The 15,817-nt window shown below is 44.8% G+C and overlaps 1 protein-coding gene across 2 annotated transcripts in view; it reads left to right on the top strand.

Moving 5' to 3' along the window:
* Positions 1 to 15,817, top strand: part of LOC131206872 (tyrosine-protein phosphatase Lar) — a 73,703-nt gene that overhangs the window by 46,850 nt on the left and 11,036 nt on the right. Inside the window, exon 12 of one of the 2 annotated variants that reach the window (XM_058199456.1) lies at positions 2,471 to 2,767. The exons of the other annotated variant lie outside the window; for it this stretch is intronic. Within the exon in view, the coding sequence (XP_058055439.1) occupies positions 2,471 to 2,767 (297 nt within the window). The remainder of the gene's footprint in view (positions 1 to 2,470; positions 2,768 to 15,817) is intronic. 2 annotated transcript variants of the gene reach the window in all.

The following is a 15,817-nucleotide window of genomic DNA, read 5'->3' as shown; positions in this document are numbered from 1 at the left end:
ATCCGCGAGTTCTCGTTATTATTATTTTGCATTTTCAATGGCCATGGCCATACCCTTTCCTGGCTCGCGCCACGCTTCCCGGTAGTAAAGAGCTGGTTTATTCGCACCCATCCATCCATCCATCCAGCCATCCTTTGCTGATCACATTCATTGTGAGGGAAATGGAAAGTAGCGAGAAAAAAACAGAAACTCTCTCTCTCTCTCGCCCGGGCACCGTTGGTTTAATCTGACCCACGACCGGTACGACTCCTGCATCCTTCTAGAGCCGGGCTATAGCTTTCATTAAATACAGGCAATCAAATTTTATGAATCATTTGCGTTTCTTCGCATGCAACCGTGCGTGAATATTGTTTTTTTCTGTATCTTTTTCGCCCGTTTTGCATTGCGTACTGGTTCATGTTTTATTTAATGCAATTTCGGTAGTTGCGTGTTGCATTTTTATCACATTGTGCCACATTAAATTATGTTTTTAATTAACATCCCCGCCGTTACTTTTCTTCTCGCGCTCTTCGGCGATATTAAGTTTTTCACTCTAGTTTTGTTTTCCATATTTTTTAAAATGCATTGTTTTGCTGCTGCGAACTGTCAATTATTTATATTATGTCAATTGTTTGTCCATTTGTAAATAGTTTCTTCTTTGAAAATGGCAATCAAATGAACCTTTGTAACATACTCGTCCATTACTTATTTCTGCCTCTACATCCGAGTACAGGCATTCCCGTATTAAACTTCATCTGCAGAACCTAGAGCAGAACCTCTGCGGGAGAAACTTCCCAAGATGGCTAATCACCGACCACAGCCAAACGGTGCATTGCAACATGGAAACTATGTTACAAGAAACATTTCATGATTCATGCAATTCTGCTATGCATTAATGTTACAATTTCGATGTAAGTGTTCGATGTTGTGACGAAAAAAGTGTCCCTGGGCATATGCCCAATTGCGGCTAGGAATTGCTAGCCCTCATTGTTCCATAAGGCAAGAAGTCTGTGCACTATCAAAAAAGAGCGATTCTATCCCATCAATTTCCGTACGTGCTGCAAACATTTGCATCGTTATTTATTGCCTACAAATGTTTTAAATATTCATCTTTCATCGGTTCGCTCTATCGTTTCGTTTCTGTTGCATTCGACTTTTAGGTGCTATTTAATTTTTCAACCTTATTACTTTAATTGGCGTCTCTCTGTAACTTTGTTGTGTGCCTTTCTCGTTTACCCTCCCATTTATTGTTTATTCCTTTTTGGTTTAATCCATTTTCATCTTCAAAAGATTTTACCCACAATTTACAATTTCGTACGTTTTCTTTTCGTTCCAATGCACTTGCTAATTTAATTATACCAAACGCGCGCCTTTTCCTGCCTAATGTTTGTACCGTGCACCGGTTTGTTTGTTCTGTTTTTTTCTGTGCATTATTCGTTGCATGATGTAAACTGTGTTTTTTTCGTAGCACATTTTCTCCTCTTCGAATCGTCCCACTTATCCCGACCTTCACGATTCCACTTTCGTCGATTTAGTGAAATTTTTCGCAATATTATCGCTTGTTTCCTGCAGCCAAGCATTGCCAAACCTGGGTATAACTAGAGTGCTTACTGATCTGCTGCATATTTGCACAAGTATTTCGCGAAGAGAAACAGCTTCACATGATTACGCGACCATCCATCCAATCACGACACAACCTTTCACCTTGTTTGAGTTTCTCGCATTGAATGTTTCATCGATTGGTTTCTCTTCTGCATTACTGTTTCGTTCCGATCTTACTTGTCGTTTTTTATATCTAACTAACTGTTCTGCACCAAACGAGCACCTCTGTTTTGATTCTTTCTGTACCAAACGCACCATTTAATGTGTATGATACAAGCGATTCCGTATGAATTCTTTTCACTGCACATCTATTTACATAACAATACAAATTTCGAAAGGTTTGGAAAAAGTAGTGCTTCCGTGGTTTAGAGCACACACCGCCACCACCACCACCACCACTCTTGAACAGAAAGGACCGCCAACGTCAACGAACGAACAAGGGAACCATTAAAGACCTAAAAAACCAGCGAACGATGCACTGTTTTTTAATTTACTTTCATTTGTATGCTAATTTTTTTTCTTTTTTTTTACTTGATGCATAATGGTGATTCGAATATTTTGGTTTAAAAAAAAATTGTTAGCATATTTGTTCAATGGTTTTATGAAACGTTTCATGGAACTGTGCTGAAAGCGCGTGACGTTCTAGTAAAACTGAAACGTTCATAATCCTTCTTTTATTGGGTTGATTCGTATGCTAAGCGTTTCTATTGTGATAAGTATTAAATGCTTTTATGTTAAGTTTAGATTAAGTTGTTACAGTATATTTGACTTCATTTCTTTATTTCTTTTTTTCTTTTCTCTTATTTTATGCGTTCGGTTCCCCATTATCGCTATGATTTGTCCGTTGTACCGCACGAACAATAATTCCTGACCATTGAACAACTCGTAGTACCCGGCGCACCGCCTCGTAATGTAACTGTCGAAGCCACAAGTCCCACCACTATCAACGTGTCCTGGCTGCCACCACCGGTCGAACGATCGAATGGAGCCATAGTTTATTATAAAGTGTTCTTCGTCGAGGTGGGGCGATCGGATAGCGACGCCACGGTAACGACCCTCAACTCGACTAGCATCGTCCTGGACGAGCTGAAGCGTTGGACGGAGTACAAGATTTGGGTCCTCGCTGGAACCTCCGTCGGTGACGGACCTCGATCGTACCCGTACACGGTTCGCACTCACGAAGACGGTATGTATTGCACCATATGCTAGTTTTATTGTCTCTTCCGTTCAACCCACACGCCACCCCCCCGGTTCACGCCAAAAACGACGCCACAGTCAGTCACTACTACCACCACACCACCAGCATCGACATACCCGTACAGCTTGTCAGTACACATCACCATCCAACACCACTACCCTGGTCAACAGGGATACACAAGAATACTAGCTACGATAACCAACAAAATAGTAACACTGAAAACTAACCAATTTTTGTATTTTGAAGGTTGTTCCTAACGAAAAGTTACATTTGCAACGCAATTAAACGGATGACATCATCCATGTGTATCTCTATTTCCGGCAGCGAGGATCTGTTTGAAACTCTTTTTGCATTTTGTATAAAACCATCACTCATCACGCGAATTCTCTAACGTTTTTTCTATTGGTGTACAAACCTCTGCAAGCAGCTGAAGCCACAATGTTTTTGTTTTTGATTTTTACTTAAATGTACCAAATCCTAAGAAGTAGTTTAGTCGATTTTTAGCCTATTACTCTATTCGATCCAGCCAAATTTCTCGGGCAACATCAAGCGACACACGTGCGGTGCATGCTTCTGTAGCAAACGAATCAATGTACGAGCAGAGCGCGCGCGTATCTTGAAACACTCGGCTATATACGGCTCGTTAAATTGGAACATTTTCAAAATGTGACTAAAACGGTTTCATCCTAATATTTTACCGATACGAACAATTTACGTGCTCCACACACAAATGTCCATCTAATAGCGAATGTCAGCCGAACTCCTTCTTTTGGCCCAATAGCTTTTGCAAAAGGATACACGTGTAATTCAACGGCAAAATTTGCATCCGTAAGCATACTCAACCAGCGCCCCAAAATCTACCGATGAACTACGGATAGGATGAAACATATTCCACCTGCCGGGTGTCGAGGATGATCGAACGTCGAAGCCCAGCCAGTCGGCCATTTGCTAGTACGAAACAAGGCAAACTTCAATTTTGAAGCACCGGCGAACGATGTTACGCTAAGTTTTCTTTCATCACAGCGCTGGAGTGACTTGCTTTGGAAGTTTGTTAGTTAATGAAGAGGACACGGAATCCCTTCCGTTTGGGACCCCGTTCTGCGATTTGGTAGCCACCCCTTCCGGTGTGGGTGGGCCCTCGCCCGCCTTCGCTCCCACGCCTTACAATGGAAAGTGCGCCCCGTGGAAATCCTTTTTTAATCGCCCCACCCGAAAAAGGTTATCCTCGTCGTCCTGCGACGTCGGCATCCGCGCTGTTGGTTAATTTGAAGAACCTAATTTTCGTATGGCTTAACTTTTCAATTTCCCCTTTCCCGTGCTCGGGTGGAACCGGAATCCGGGGTGTTTAATTCACCAGCGAGAGTTTGCCTTCGGTTCGAAATTTGTTTTAAAGTTTAATGACTCCTGCGGGTGCCGTTAAAAAGTGTGCGGCCGGGGAAGCGGCCCGCGCCGGGCCGCGGGACGTGCTGGAGTGTAATTCCGTGACACTGTTACCTGCACGGCTCGTTTGACGGTGGGTGACTTTTTGATTCACGGCAAAGTCACGCCCGTGCTGCTGCGTGCTTCGCTTTTCGTCGCTACCTTTTTGCGCTGCCGCTCGGAAGAAACGTTCCGCGCGAGCTGCCATCCATCTTGGGCATGGCTCGGGCACGATCACGGATACCGGAAGCCGCGTGGAAAAGAAGTACTACAATTCAACAACCCAGCCACCGATAGCGCACGAGAGAGAGAGCGAGCGAGAGAGTGGACGAAAAAATAATAATGTACAAATAAACGTAGCATAAAGTCAATATCTGTCTTCTTCAGCAGCTCGTTCCGTCGTCACGGCGCGAATGTTACGCACTCAACGCATTCCGCCTGGCGAGCGTTTCACGGCCATACGCACAATCTTTTCCTCGGGCCACGTTGAACGCCATGTTTGCCGCCGCCTCCGTGCCAAATTGGTCCCTGGCGAGAAAATTAATTTGTGCCGTAACCGTTTCGATGAATACATTAAAAACCCGTCTCCGTTCAACCGTTCAACCGGCGGCCCGGTGTGGGAACCATTTTTTTCCGTTGCTTCTTCTGCGCGATAGCACGCCAGATAGACCATCAGGTCCAGGGCTTCACGGGATTTTCACGGAACTTTTCGAGAAGGTGCTCCCGGAATAGAAAAACGAGGGACCAAAAACACGCCGTTTTGCCGGCTCGGGCGGTGGTGGCGATGGTTGAAAGTTCAAACTGTGAAATTAATAAAAATTAATCACATTAATAAACATTCACCTTCCGGAAGTCAATATCGCGCTCGCTCTCTCTCTCTCTCTCGCTCTGTCTCTGTTGGTTATAATAGGACTGCCTAAAATTCGGCCCGTTGAGTATGCTTACACTGTTAGAAAAGATTAGAAAGACCGATGCTGACCTATTGCAAAAGCTATTCATGCCTTCGACCAACCGGTACACAACGATGTAGCTAGTGTTTTAGTTCATAATTGTCACATAAATCTTGTGTAGCGCCATGCGCGAGAGGAACACGGAGAACGACTACTAACCGCCGTTCCACATTGCCCTATTATTTCAGCCACCGAACACGCCAACAATGGGCCAACAATTTTTTCTTCCTTCGCAAATTAGATTGTCTAAAAATTTTCACTTCTTTACCTAGACCTAGACATGGTAAATTTTTACATCCAATACGTTTGTTAATCGATTCTCGTTGTCCAGACTCGCAGTTGTTAGCGCGCACTTGTTCCGAAAGCACCTTCGTTTTATTTTGATAATGTTCTCGTGTCTGTTACTCACTTCGTGTGCACTTCGTGGCTCTTGTCTTGTAACTTTTGCTACACACACCGTCTTCCTCTCTACTTGCACCAGTAATAATAATAATAATACAGTTATTTATATTTGTTTCCCATGGCTATAAGCACTCTTGTTCTCGCCGTATTTTGTTTGTTGTTTTCATTCGTGAATCATGTGAATACAGTTAGCTAAAAAGGAGTAAGCAGACTTTGGCCGGAATATGTCGCGCGGATGTTCGCACCACCCAGCTAGCACTATTTTTAAGAGCACTATCTGTTTTGTTTTTGCCGGCATTCATGTATTCATCGTCAAATGAGCGATCATATTTTAGCAGGACCGGACCGATGCTTCGCGCCACCCAAAACCGTGATCCGTGGCCGCCGTAAGCACAGGGGCCGCCAGCAAATTCGAATATGGATTTTAAAAAAACAAACAATGCAAACAATCAGAATATCTTGTCCCCGCACTCTACCACCCCGCCCCGCCATTTCCTTCCCAGCCAACCATCCTCCGAGCCTTAAATGCATGCCAATTTTTGACGGATTTGTTTTTTTTTGTGGGTTGCGTTTTGCACCATTTTTCACGCACCAAGTTTTTTGTATTACCATTGCGATGAACGGATTGATTTTTCTCGTGCAACGTGGAGCAAGTTTTTTTTCTGTTGTACTCTTTCCGTTTCCGTTTTTTGTCTGTTCAAGTGTATGGTTTTTTTGTTTTTTACGAACTGCACCAAACAAATATGAAGCGAACGAAAAAAAAGGAACTGCAATATGAATATGTATTCGTACCGTTTTGAATTTTGTTTAATGTGAAGCGTTTAACACAGTACATATTCGTATATGCCGCCTCTATTTATTACGATTGCTAATTGCACCGCAACTACCACCTACCGCACTACCGAACCGTGTTCCGTGTGTCCGTTCTGCACCTGTGAAAGCGCACCGATTTTTGTCAGAATGCACCAGAATTTTTGTCGTTGTGTTTTTCTGCACCGTACTATACTACTGTTTTTTGTCACGCAAATCAAGTATCAAAACACCATTGCACAGACCCTCACAAAACCCATACATGCACCACACACTCAGTTTTTGTCCACTGGTTTTTTCTATATTATGTATATGTACCTGATCGATTTCATGTTTTGTTTCCGATATCAACTTACCAAGTGAACATAATTTAGGTTTTCTAAATTTTTTCCGAAGCACCTTCCAGATCAATTGTATATCAAATTCGAGGGGGGTAGTTTATAATCGTATATTACTATGGTAATCCTAACAGCTTTATATGGGTGTAATCGGAATGACATTGGGGTCGACGGGTTGAATTATATTTCGCCAAGTTCCGCCCACTGAGCGCTATCATATTTCAAGGATTGTAAACGAATCGAATCAAATTATTCGGGCGATCGGTTGATTGGTACAATGTTTCAAAATGCTACAAATGGACGAAATAACATCCTTTCGAAGGCGATAATTAAATTGGCAATCGAACGCTACCGGAAAGAAATGATACGCGTCGAAAAGCGGGGTTGCGAACCTTATGTACGAACTCGGGATGGATTTAGCAACTTTAGCGATTTTTTTGTATCATAGTGGCCAGTTTGATATATTTTTTTCTTTCCTACATCCGTCTGCAGTATGTTATTATTGTAATCTGTAGAAGTGTCATTATTACGATGATCACGTGCTATGGAGATGAATGTGCACTTGATTGCTTTCGTACTAGTTTCTCTCTATCTCTCTCCGTTGCTGCCATGAGCCATAAGTTTGATTGCAGTCGTAAACGTTTCTGTCCCTAGCTGTGTCAACATTTCACTGTGCATTTACATTTTTGACGGCACACAACATCGTACATATGCGCACGGCCTAATTTATGGTTCGTTTCATTTTGCTCTTTTGTTTGTACTTTCCATGCTAATTAAACCCCTTGTTTCGATGTTGGTATTTTTCAGTAAAATGGCGTTCCGATCATCTTTTTGGTTTTTGCGATATGATTGTGCCTTTCTTTTTATTCCGTATTCATGGGAACTTTTCAGATCACAGCGGTTAAAGTAAATTTTAAACAGCAACGTAGCGCAAAGACTAATGTCCTGATTTTTAAAAATGCCACTTCGATCACCGATTTACATGCGTTCAATATGATCAATTTACACACTAAACCCGTAGAGATAACTTGACAGCAGTTGTGTATAGTACCGTGTTATACAAGAAAAGCTTACCTCAGGGTAAACTCATCGGTTACGGTTATGTTGTGACGATTATCTGAAGCGCATACATTTCAAAAAAGGAATCAAACCATTCGGATTATTCAACGCGATAGAATTGGTCGTAAATGTCAGACACCGTTAAAGCCTCTAGAGCAGGATAAAGTGTCACCCAGCGTCGTTTTTGATTTGGCAGCGATTTTAAGCCCAGTGCTCCAAGATTAATCCAGCTCGCTGCAGCGGCACTAAGATAAGGCAATCAAAACCCGCCGCCGTCTTCCAGACTCTTGACATTATCTGATTATCCTTTCAATACGTAATGAACCAGCTGCGCACCGCCGCTTTACTGTTGTTCACGAAACTATCGTAAAACCCGAAAGGAGCAGCAGCAGCAGTGTGGCAGCGGAGGTGACACGAAAAACACGTTTCCTCCCCCCGAAAGCCATAAAACGTAATTAATCAAAAGTGATTAATACACACTCGACGCACTCACGTCGTTCATTTTGCTGCCAATCCAGCACAGGCACTTCGGTGAAAGATATTGTCGCTCGACGGGGTATGTCGGTCAACGGCGGCCGCCGTGTCCACTTGGCTAATCTCACATCTTCTGGCTTCTCGGACACACACTTTATTGCTGCTCTTCCGGCCGACCAACCCCGAAAGCCATGCGTTGCGTGTGCGTAGGTCAAAGCCGACGATATTTATCGTCGTGGCCCACCTGACTGTAACCGTTTATTCTAAAATCCTCCAAAATCTACAACGGAGAGACGGAGACGGGGCAGGTGCTGCTGTTCAGAGATATTGGAGTACGATTCGACCGGGCCGACACACATGGCCGGGGGTCAGCCCACCGGAACGGTGGACGTGGCCGGAAAGCCAGTACCCAGGTACCAGGATCCACGTTTCGCTGCTCGTATAAATTAAGTGGATTAAGGAAGATGGAATCATTCCCATTTAGCTAATGAAGTTGAGAGTTTGTGACCCTTACCGGAGAAGATACCGGAGGGAAGTAGGCCCCATAAGGAGGGTAATAAATCGGGAAACTCTCGGTGAGTGCTTGGTAAGCACTTGAAGCCGTGCTATTGACCACGACCAGCAAATCAGGCGCTATCCTTTTGCCGGTTTAATATCGTGCAGCATAACAGAAAAAACGTGTCACATTTCCTGCGTACCCTCTCAACTCAACTTCAATCGCACGAATGGAATTGGATTTATAGTTTCGGCCACCGAACAGTGGGACGAAGAAATAGTCTTCAAAACGTTTCCTTTTAGCCCAATTGAAATTCGCTGTATCCATCCAGAGGCACAGAGGCATTCAAGCTCATGTCAGCCGGTCAGTCCTACAACTAAAGCAGTTCTCATTGATGGGCGGTAGCATCATCAGAGTTTGTAACGGTTTGAGGAGCTTTTAGAATTGAGCACCTACAACTCATCAAAATAGCGCGTTGTTTGAGTTAATTAGGGGATCAAGCCCGTACACTACCGAGCGCAAACTGAAAACTAATATCGTCAAAAGAGAGACTGAGAGACTTTTTCATAGTCAAGCTGTCAAGGTACAGGTAAGTTTGTTTTCTTCACGCGGTTATCGTGGTCGGGCGTGAAGAAGAACCTTCCGAATGCCCACGGTCCATCGAAAACACCGCACAGCACGCAGCTTGTAAACTTTTATGTCGTTTCACCTTCGGTGGCGATGCTACGCATCACCGATCATTAGATATTTTTATTCAATTTAACTTTCATAGCGTTACAAATTCCTCGCCTAATGTACTCTCTCGGTTGAAACTTGAAGTAAAAAGAGCTACAAAATGTCGGCTAGTTCCGCGCTCAGATTTTTGTGCAACGAAACGATGCAGAGAAAATCGTCGGAAGTGGATTATCATCCAAGAACTTCAATTAATGGCATCCAAAGAATGTTTTCGGAGCTCCCTGTGGGGCAATGCTATGCTATTACATTTTACATTTTTTGGGTCGATATTAATCATGCACATAATCTAACATCTACTCTCTACACACACCAATTACCCACACATTATCTTGACAGTGATTTGCCTCTGAAGAAATTATGGGTAGCCAGGTCATGAAACTGAGACATTTTTAATGGCACAGTTTGACCTTATTGTTTGGGTGCATTTTCGCTAGCTTCTGTTCATTCAAAATGAGGAGCACAGCGGCCCTAAAAAAACGATTGTTTATTTTACTATTGCATTGTTTTCTCCTTTAATTTTATTTATACTTCCGCTCAACTTGTTCACTCCTACCAATCCTCGAAACTTCCCGGCTTTCGTTGAAAACGAATAAACGCCCGGTGTCCTTGGGGTTATCACCGATCACCGCCACAATACCACTGACACATACCACAGTCCAGTTGACGCGTAAGATTATAATTCAAATTATCGTAATTTACTGAAACGGACTCACCGTTGCCGATTATTCTGCGCTGCGGAATCGGTGCGGTGCTCTGATGGCCCCAAAGGCACCGGGGGCATAAATTATAGTTGTTTGCAGGACGAACAAAAAAAAAAGAAAACAAACATTATCATGCCTCTCGATAGCGCAGTTGTACAAACACACGCATTTTTCACGCATTTTTCGATGTCGCTCGCCCTCTAGGACCGTGCCCGTGCCATGTGTTTGACTTTTGCGTGAAACGTTCTTTAAAATGCACCAACACCAAATGTTTTTTTCCTTCTCGTTTTTGATGCTCTTGTTGTTATTTTTCTCTGCACACATTTTTACGATGACCCTACAACACGCCGGACCGGATTACCCTCCGATCCCTCGGGGTTGGCGCTCCTCCGTTCCGATGATTTCATCATTGCTCCCACTTCTCTCTCCATCTTTCCATTTCATTCGACGACGCGTCCAACCGGAACCGGAACCGTCCGCTCAAATTAACGACACACAACACTCTGGTGCCGTGCCCCGTGATTGAAAACTAACAAAAATGGTCGCGCGACCGCCCGATTATGAAAACAAACACACGCGCGGATAATTACATTTTCGGTGCGTAAAAATTGCCACCATCGCTATCGGGCGGACAATGATATGATGATGGATGCTCCCGAACCTCGGCCACCTTCTTGCGATGCCCATTGGATTGAACATTTTCTTCACCAACATGGTGATGCACGTGGGACAACATCAACGCGCGGTCTGGTTGGTATCTTGGAACTGTGTTTCACCGCGCGTATCCTTTTTTTCGGCCGGACCCGGGGCCGGATTCACGGCTTTTACTTCGATCATCGAATCGATTATGCAAAACGGTGCCAATCTACTGGCGTGTACCGGGCCCACTGCTGGTTGGATGAAAAATTTAAATAAAAATCACGTAACTCATTTGAACTGCGCTCTGGTGCTGCGCTGCGCACGCATATTGTCGGCTGCGGTCGGTTGTTGTCATCGATTAAATTACGATCCCGCCGGCCCGAAATCCTTGGTGTTCCGCACGTGCACCGTGCGATGGCATAAAATAATGTAAAACCCGCGCCCGACGCCGTCTGATGGCAATGCACAAAATGAAAACAAAATTATGCTCCACTCGCAACACGGTGGGTTGCAATGCCGCAACCCAAAATGTGTGTGCATAAATTCATTTCCTGCACGCACCGAAATTGAAAAAAAAAAAACGCCGGTCGTTGGTGGCCGGGGTCGATGGTGGCAACGACAACGCAATCCGGTGCACAATGCACTACTTACGTGCACCGCCTGTCTGCCAACGCCATAAATCACGATATCAATTTGAACCACGGAACGGAGGGCCAAATCGTATCAAAAACAGTCGTTAAGAGTGAGTACCATCTGGCCGGTGACGCCTAAATTTATGTGCAATCTTTTGGCTTTCCCTCGCTCCCTGACCACCACCACAGCCCTCTCTCTCTCTCTCTCGCTCATTCTCTTCGGTGCGGTGTCCGTGGAAAAGAAAAAAGGGCACCGCAAAAATGGCCGCTTCACGGCGGCAAACGCCCGTGCCGGCATATTGGTAACCGAAAAGGGGTTTTAATCAATTTTTAAATTCTGGTTTTCCAATTTGTTTATCCACTTCTATTAAGAAAATTCTTGAATTTTAAAAATGCCCCACCGCCACGTCATATCGTTCACCGTAGGCCGATAAGTCAACGCTATTGAAACCTCAAATGTTTCCGTTTTCCACCACAACACGGAACGATTTTTTTCTAGCTTTTAGAACTTCCAATGCCTTACATAGAGTGAGCCACGCCCGGACGTGTGTTTCGCAAGCAAACGGCCTTGCATTCTTTGGCCAATAGTTTCCCGGGGGTCTCGCCTGGCCCGTTACACTTTTCCATTAGCAGTTTACCGAAAACCATCTTCTTGCGCAATTTTGTAGACGATGTCCCGCAACAATGGACAAAGTTTTGGCCCGGTAAACATACACCCGGAGAGCTGCCTGCGCCGTGTCGCAATGGCGTCGAAGGGCAGCAGCCGCATGCTGCAGAAAAACCGGGACCGAAGCCTCGTGTTTCACGCACTCTGTTTGTTTGCGTTTGCTACTCGAAACCTGTGTTTGCATAGCTGCAAGTCAGTCGAGGAGTGCGGCGGGTGAATCTTAGAGACAACGCGAAAGATTATCCGCAATGAGGCGCGATTGCAGTGCAGTGGAAAGCGTTAAACTTAATCCCTGGTGCCAGCGGACCGCATAATCAAGCCCTTTGAAGGGCTCGCACGGTTCAGGCATCCTTTTGCGCCATACCTGTCACGCCTCCGTCGATGGATGATTGGGTGCCGTTTTTCCCGCAGCCACCACCCAGCTCAAGGAGTCGGCGTCACGACGAGTGCCTTCTGAATCCGCGGTTTCGCAGTACAGCTCAGTACACCCAACTTTGTTGCCGCGTTTTAGGAATATTTTCTGACTTCGAGTTGAGCTTGGCGTTAATTTTCTTCAACAGCACGAGTGCCATCTCCACCTCTGCGTCCCGGCGTGATTTCAGATGAGAAGTATGCCGAAGATTCGCTGAATCCTAGGCTAGGCTCTTTTTGGCCAACGTTAAATTACGGGCTTGCACCATAAATCAGGTCTAACCGTATGAAAGTTGATTTTTTTTTTCGAAGAAATTACATGTTTATTACATTGAAATGAAAAAATCTTTTTTGTTCAAAGTATGTGCCATCGCTAGACATTCCCATTATTTCTCTGCTAAATCCTTGCCAGTGCTTTGATTGTATCTTGAACCAGGTTTCACCCGGGTTTTACCAGGTTTTAGGAGCTTGTGATACACCACGCCTTTCTGGTCCCACCAGGCAAAAATCACAGCATTGCCGTTTTGCCAAACCGATCTGGTTTTGCAATTGAAGTTGACAGTTTACGGCAAATTTCGGCAAATTTTTATTGCTTTCCAAAAATATGGCTAGTGTTTCGACAGCGAAACAAATTTTGACAAAAATGGCCACAAAAGGAGAAGGAAATGAAACTGAAAAAACAAAGCATAAACAAACGAACTGTCATTTCACTCACTGGAGCTCACGGAATATCTCGCGCAAAAACTTCAAGTGTGAATGCTAGCTTATCAAAAAACCTGTAGAGAAAACTCATAGTGTGGTCGAGGCGTCACAGTTGGTTTTTCGCGTTTCCTGTTGTGACAAACATTTGATGCGATTCTATAGTAGTTTTCTTCAGTAACTAGTAGAAAAGTAATGATCCCCGCCCAAAATTCGACATGGTCTAACTTCTTCAAAGATAACTTGCGAACTAATTTTACTTTTTTATCGACATAAAATCATTTGCCTAATGTCAGAACAAGGCAGTGTTGCCAAAAAAGCATAAAGTAGGGACCAATTTGATAAGTAGACCCATCAATATACACAATCCACTTTCATAGGGTAGAATCTGACAGCTGACATTTAGTTGCTTGAAAATATTAGCTTCGCACTTTGATTACGATATGTTAATCGTCTGTACATTGAGAAAGAGAGACCATACGAGTGCCGCCATAAGCGCGGACACGTGCGGCTCGAATGCGAATTAATTTTTATCCATGGACACTTGCTAGTCCAATCGTGAGATGGCGGCCAAAAAAGCGTACCGTTGACGTGCAAAGGATTCCGAAAGCAATCTTCATTCGCGGATCACCTTCGAAGGCCAATCCAAGGGTTGTTCCGAGCCCCCGTGGAACATGCTTTCAGTTTGTTTGTTTCATCGTTGTTTTCAATTATGTACCTCCGCTCCGGTTTAATCGCTTTAAACAGTGCCGGAAATGCTGTCGCATTCGCTACATTTATCAATTATTTAAACGATTTCGATTATGCAAATTGGCGGAGTGCGCGCAGCAACGATAAATCAAGCATAGTTTGGGGGGCGTTTTTTTAATTACAACCCACCGTGCCGCCGCCGCTCCGTGTGCCGGTGATCTTCCAGATTGCTTGCTGGCTGGCTGGCGTTCCCGGCGCAGGAAACTTTTCCAGCAAGCGGCACGTAGGAGGCATTGGTTTTCGGCATCGCCTGCCTGCAGATTTGCGGCAAATTCCTGTGAGAAGCGTGGCACGAAAAATGGCATTTAAATGGCTTCATTAGCCATTAGTCGAACTCCGAGACGAGAGCTGACGCGGATTCCGGGGGCGAGGATGTGCAGCAACGCATCGCATCCTTTCCCAGGGCTCCCGGGACAAGCGTGGCTGTGTGCATCCACATGTGATAAAGTGATAATAAAATCACATAATTACTTACATGTTCGAGCACGCACACCACGATCTAAGATTCGCGGTCTCCCGGAAACCTAGCGGCCGGCGGTCGTCGGAAGGCTCTCCGTCGTAAGGCGAACCGTTCCGTAGACCAATTCCCCGGGAAACCCATTTCCGGGTTTCCGGTTACGGTGATTGCGGATCGCCCGGGCTACCCGGAACGTGATCTTGGGCTCGATTTTATTGCGGTGACATAATAACACGACGGCATCCGTGCTGTTTTGCCGGTATGCTGCGGTGCGCTGCATTTGCAAACCATCGATGCCTCCGTCCGGTCCGATCGGAAATCGGGTCGGATCGCCTCCGGTCTCTCCAGTGAACCAGGCAGTGCGCATTCGTGCGGCAAGAAATACATTACTTCTCGAACAACAATCGTGTGCTATGGTCCGGTTGTGGCACTATCAGTTACTGGCACGGCTACGAACCTTACTTCCTTCCGGTGTCTTACCGTACGTCTTGGCACTCTCGGTGTCTTGGTTTCTCTGGTCCTCCCACGAGAGTATGATTTCATTTAATTTGGAATGTTCACATTCCAGTCATTTTAATCTTTTAACACAACCAGACTACCCCTTGAAGGTCGGAGGTCGGAGTGAGACGCAGAAGAGCCTCCCGTACTACTGACGCAGAAGTGTTGATTATTCCGTTACACTCCCAGAGCCTCCCAGTATCGAAGAAGTTGCTTCATTAAACATAAGCCACATGAACGCAACCTATCCAATGCCCAGGCCGACCGAAGGAGGCATTCGGCCAGAGTGTCATCCTCAGATATTTAGCTATCTCTCTCTCTCTCTGTTCGAAGGCAGCTAGCCACACAAATGCCGGGCGAATGGCCAAAGAATGTCCGGTGAGGCTCTGTGGCTCTCGGTTGAGTCGTTGATCTTTTGTAACCTACTTGGCCACATCGGTCTATCTGAGCGATCCGAAACCTCAGCATTTGCCCACAAACATCGGATTTTCTCAAATGCCATTGAAGTGTTATCTGTTCAAACATTCGCTCGGTTAGTGTGAGTATCCCAACCACACGGCTGGCTTTCTATTGTGTAGTTGGCTTAATTGTTCAAAGCATTGATTGTATGGAAAACCACTGGGTTCGTGTGATTAAACGAGAGTTCGATTCGATTGCACATCCTTGCTTCGTTCACTTTTAATTTTTTTGGTTTCAATAGCGTACCTCATCGGCTGGGCTGGGAATACTGATGTGATGTAAACTTCCACATTAAAATTATATAGCTTTCTTTTCAAACGGTTTGTCCAGGGTGCGTATCACTTTCACAAGACCGTCATCGGACCGTCCGTATCGGCTCAGCGTCGTCGTGCCATTTCGAAAACATTTTCTTAATTTGTGTTGTAAAATTTCACGATCACGA

The sequence above is a fragment of the Anopheles bellator genome, chromosome 2 (assembly GCF_943735745.2).
Source record: "Anopheles bellator chromosome 2, idAnoBellAS_SP24_06.2, whole genome shotgun sequence".
NCBI lineage: Eukaryota > Metazoa > Arthropoda > Insecta > Diptera > Culicidae > Anopheles > Anopheles bellator.
This window is presented reverse-complemented; position numbering and strand designations above follow the sequence as displayed.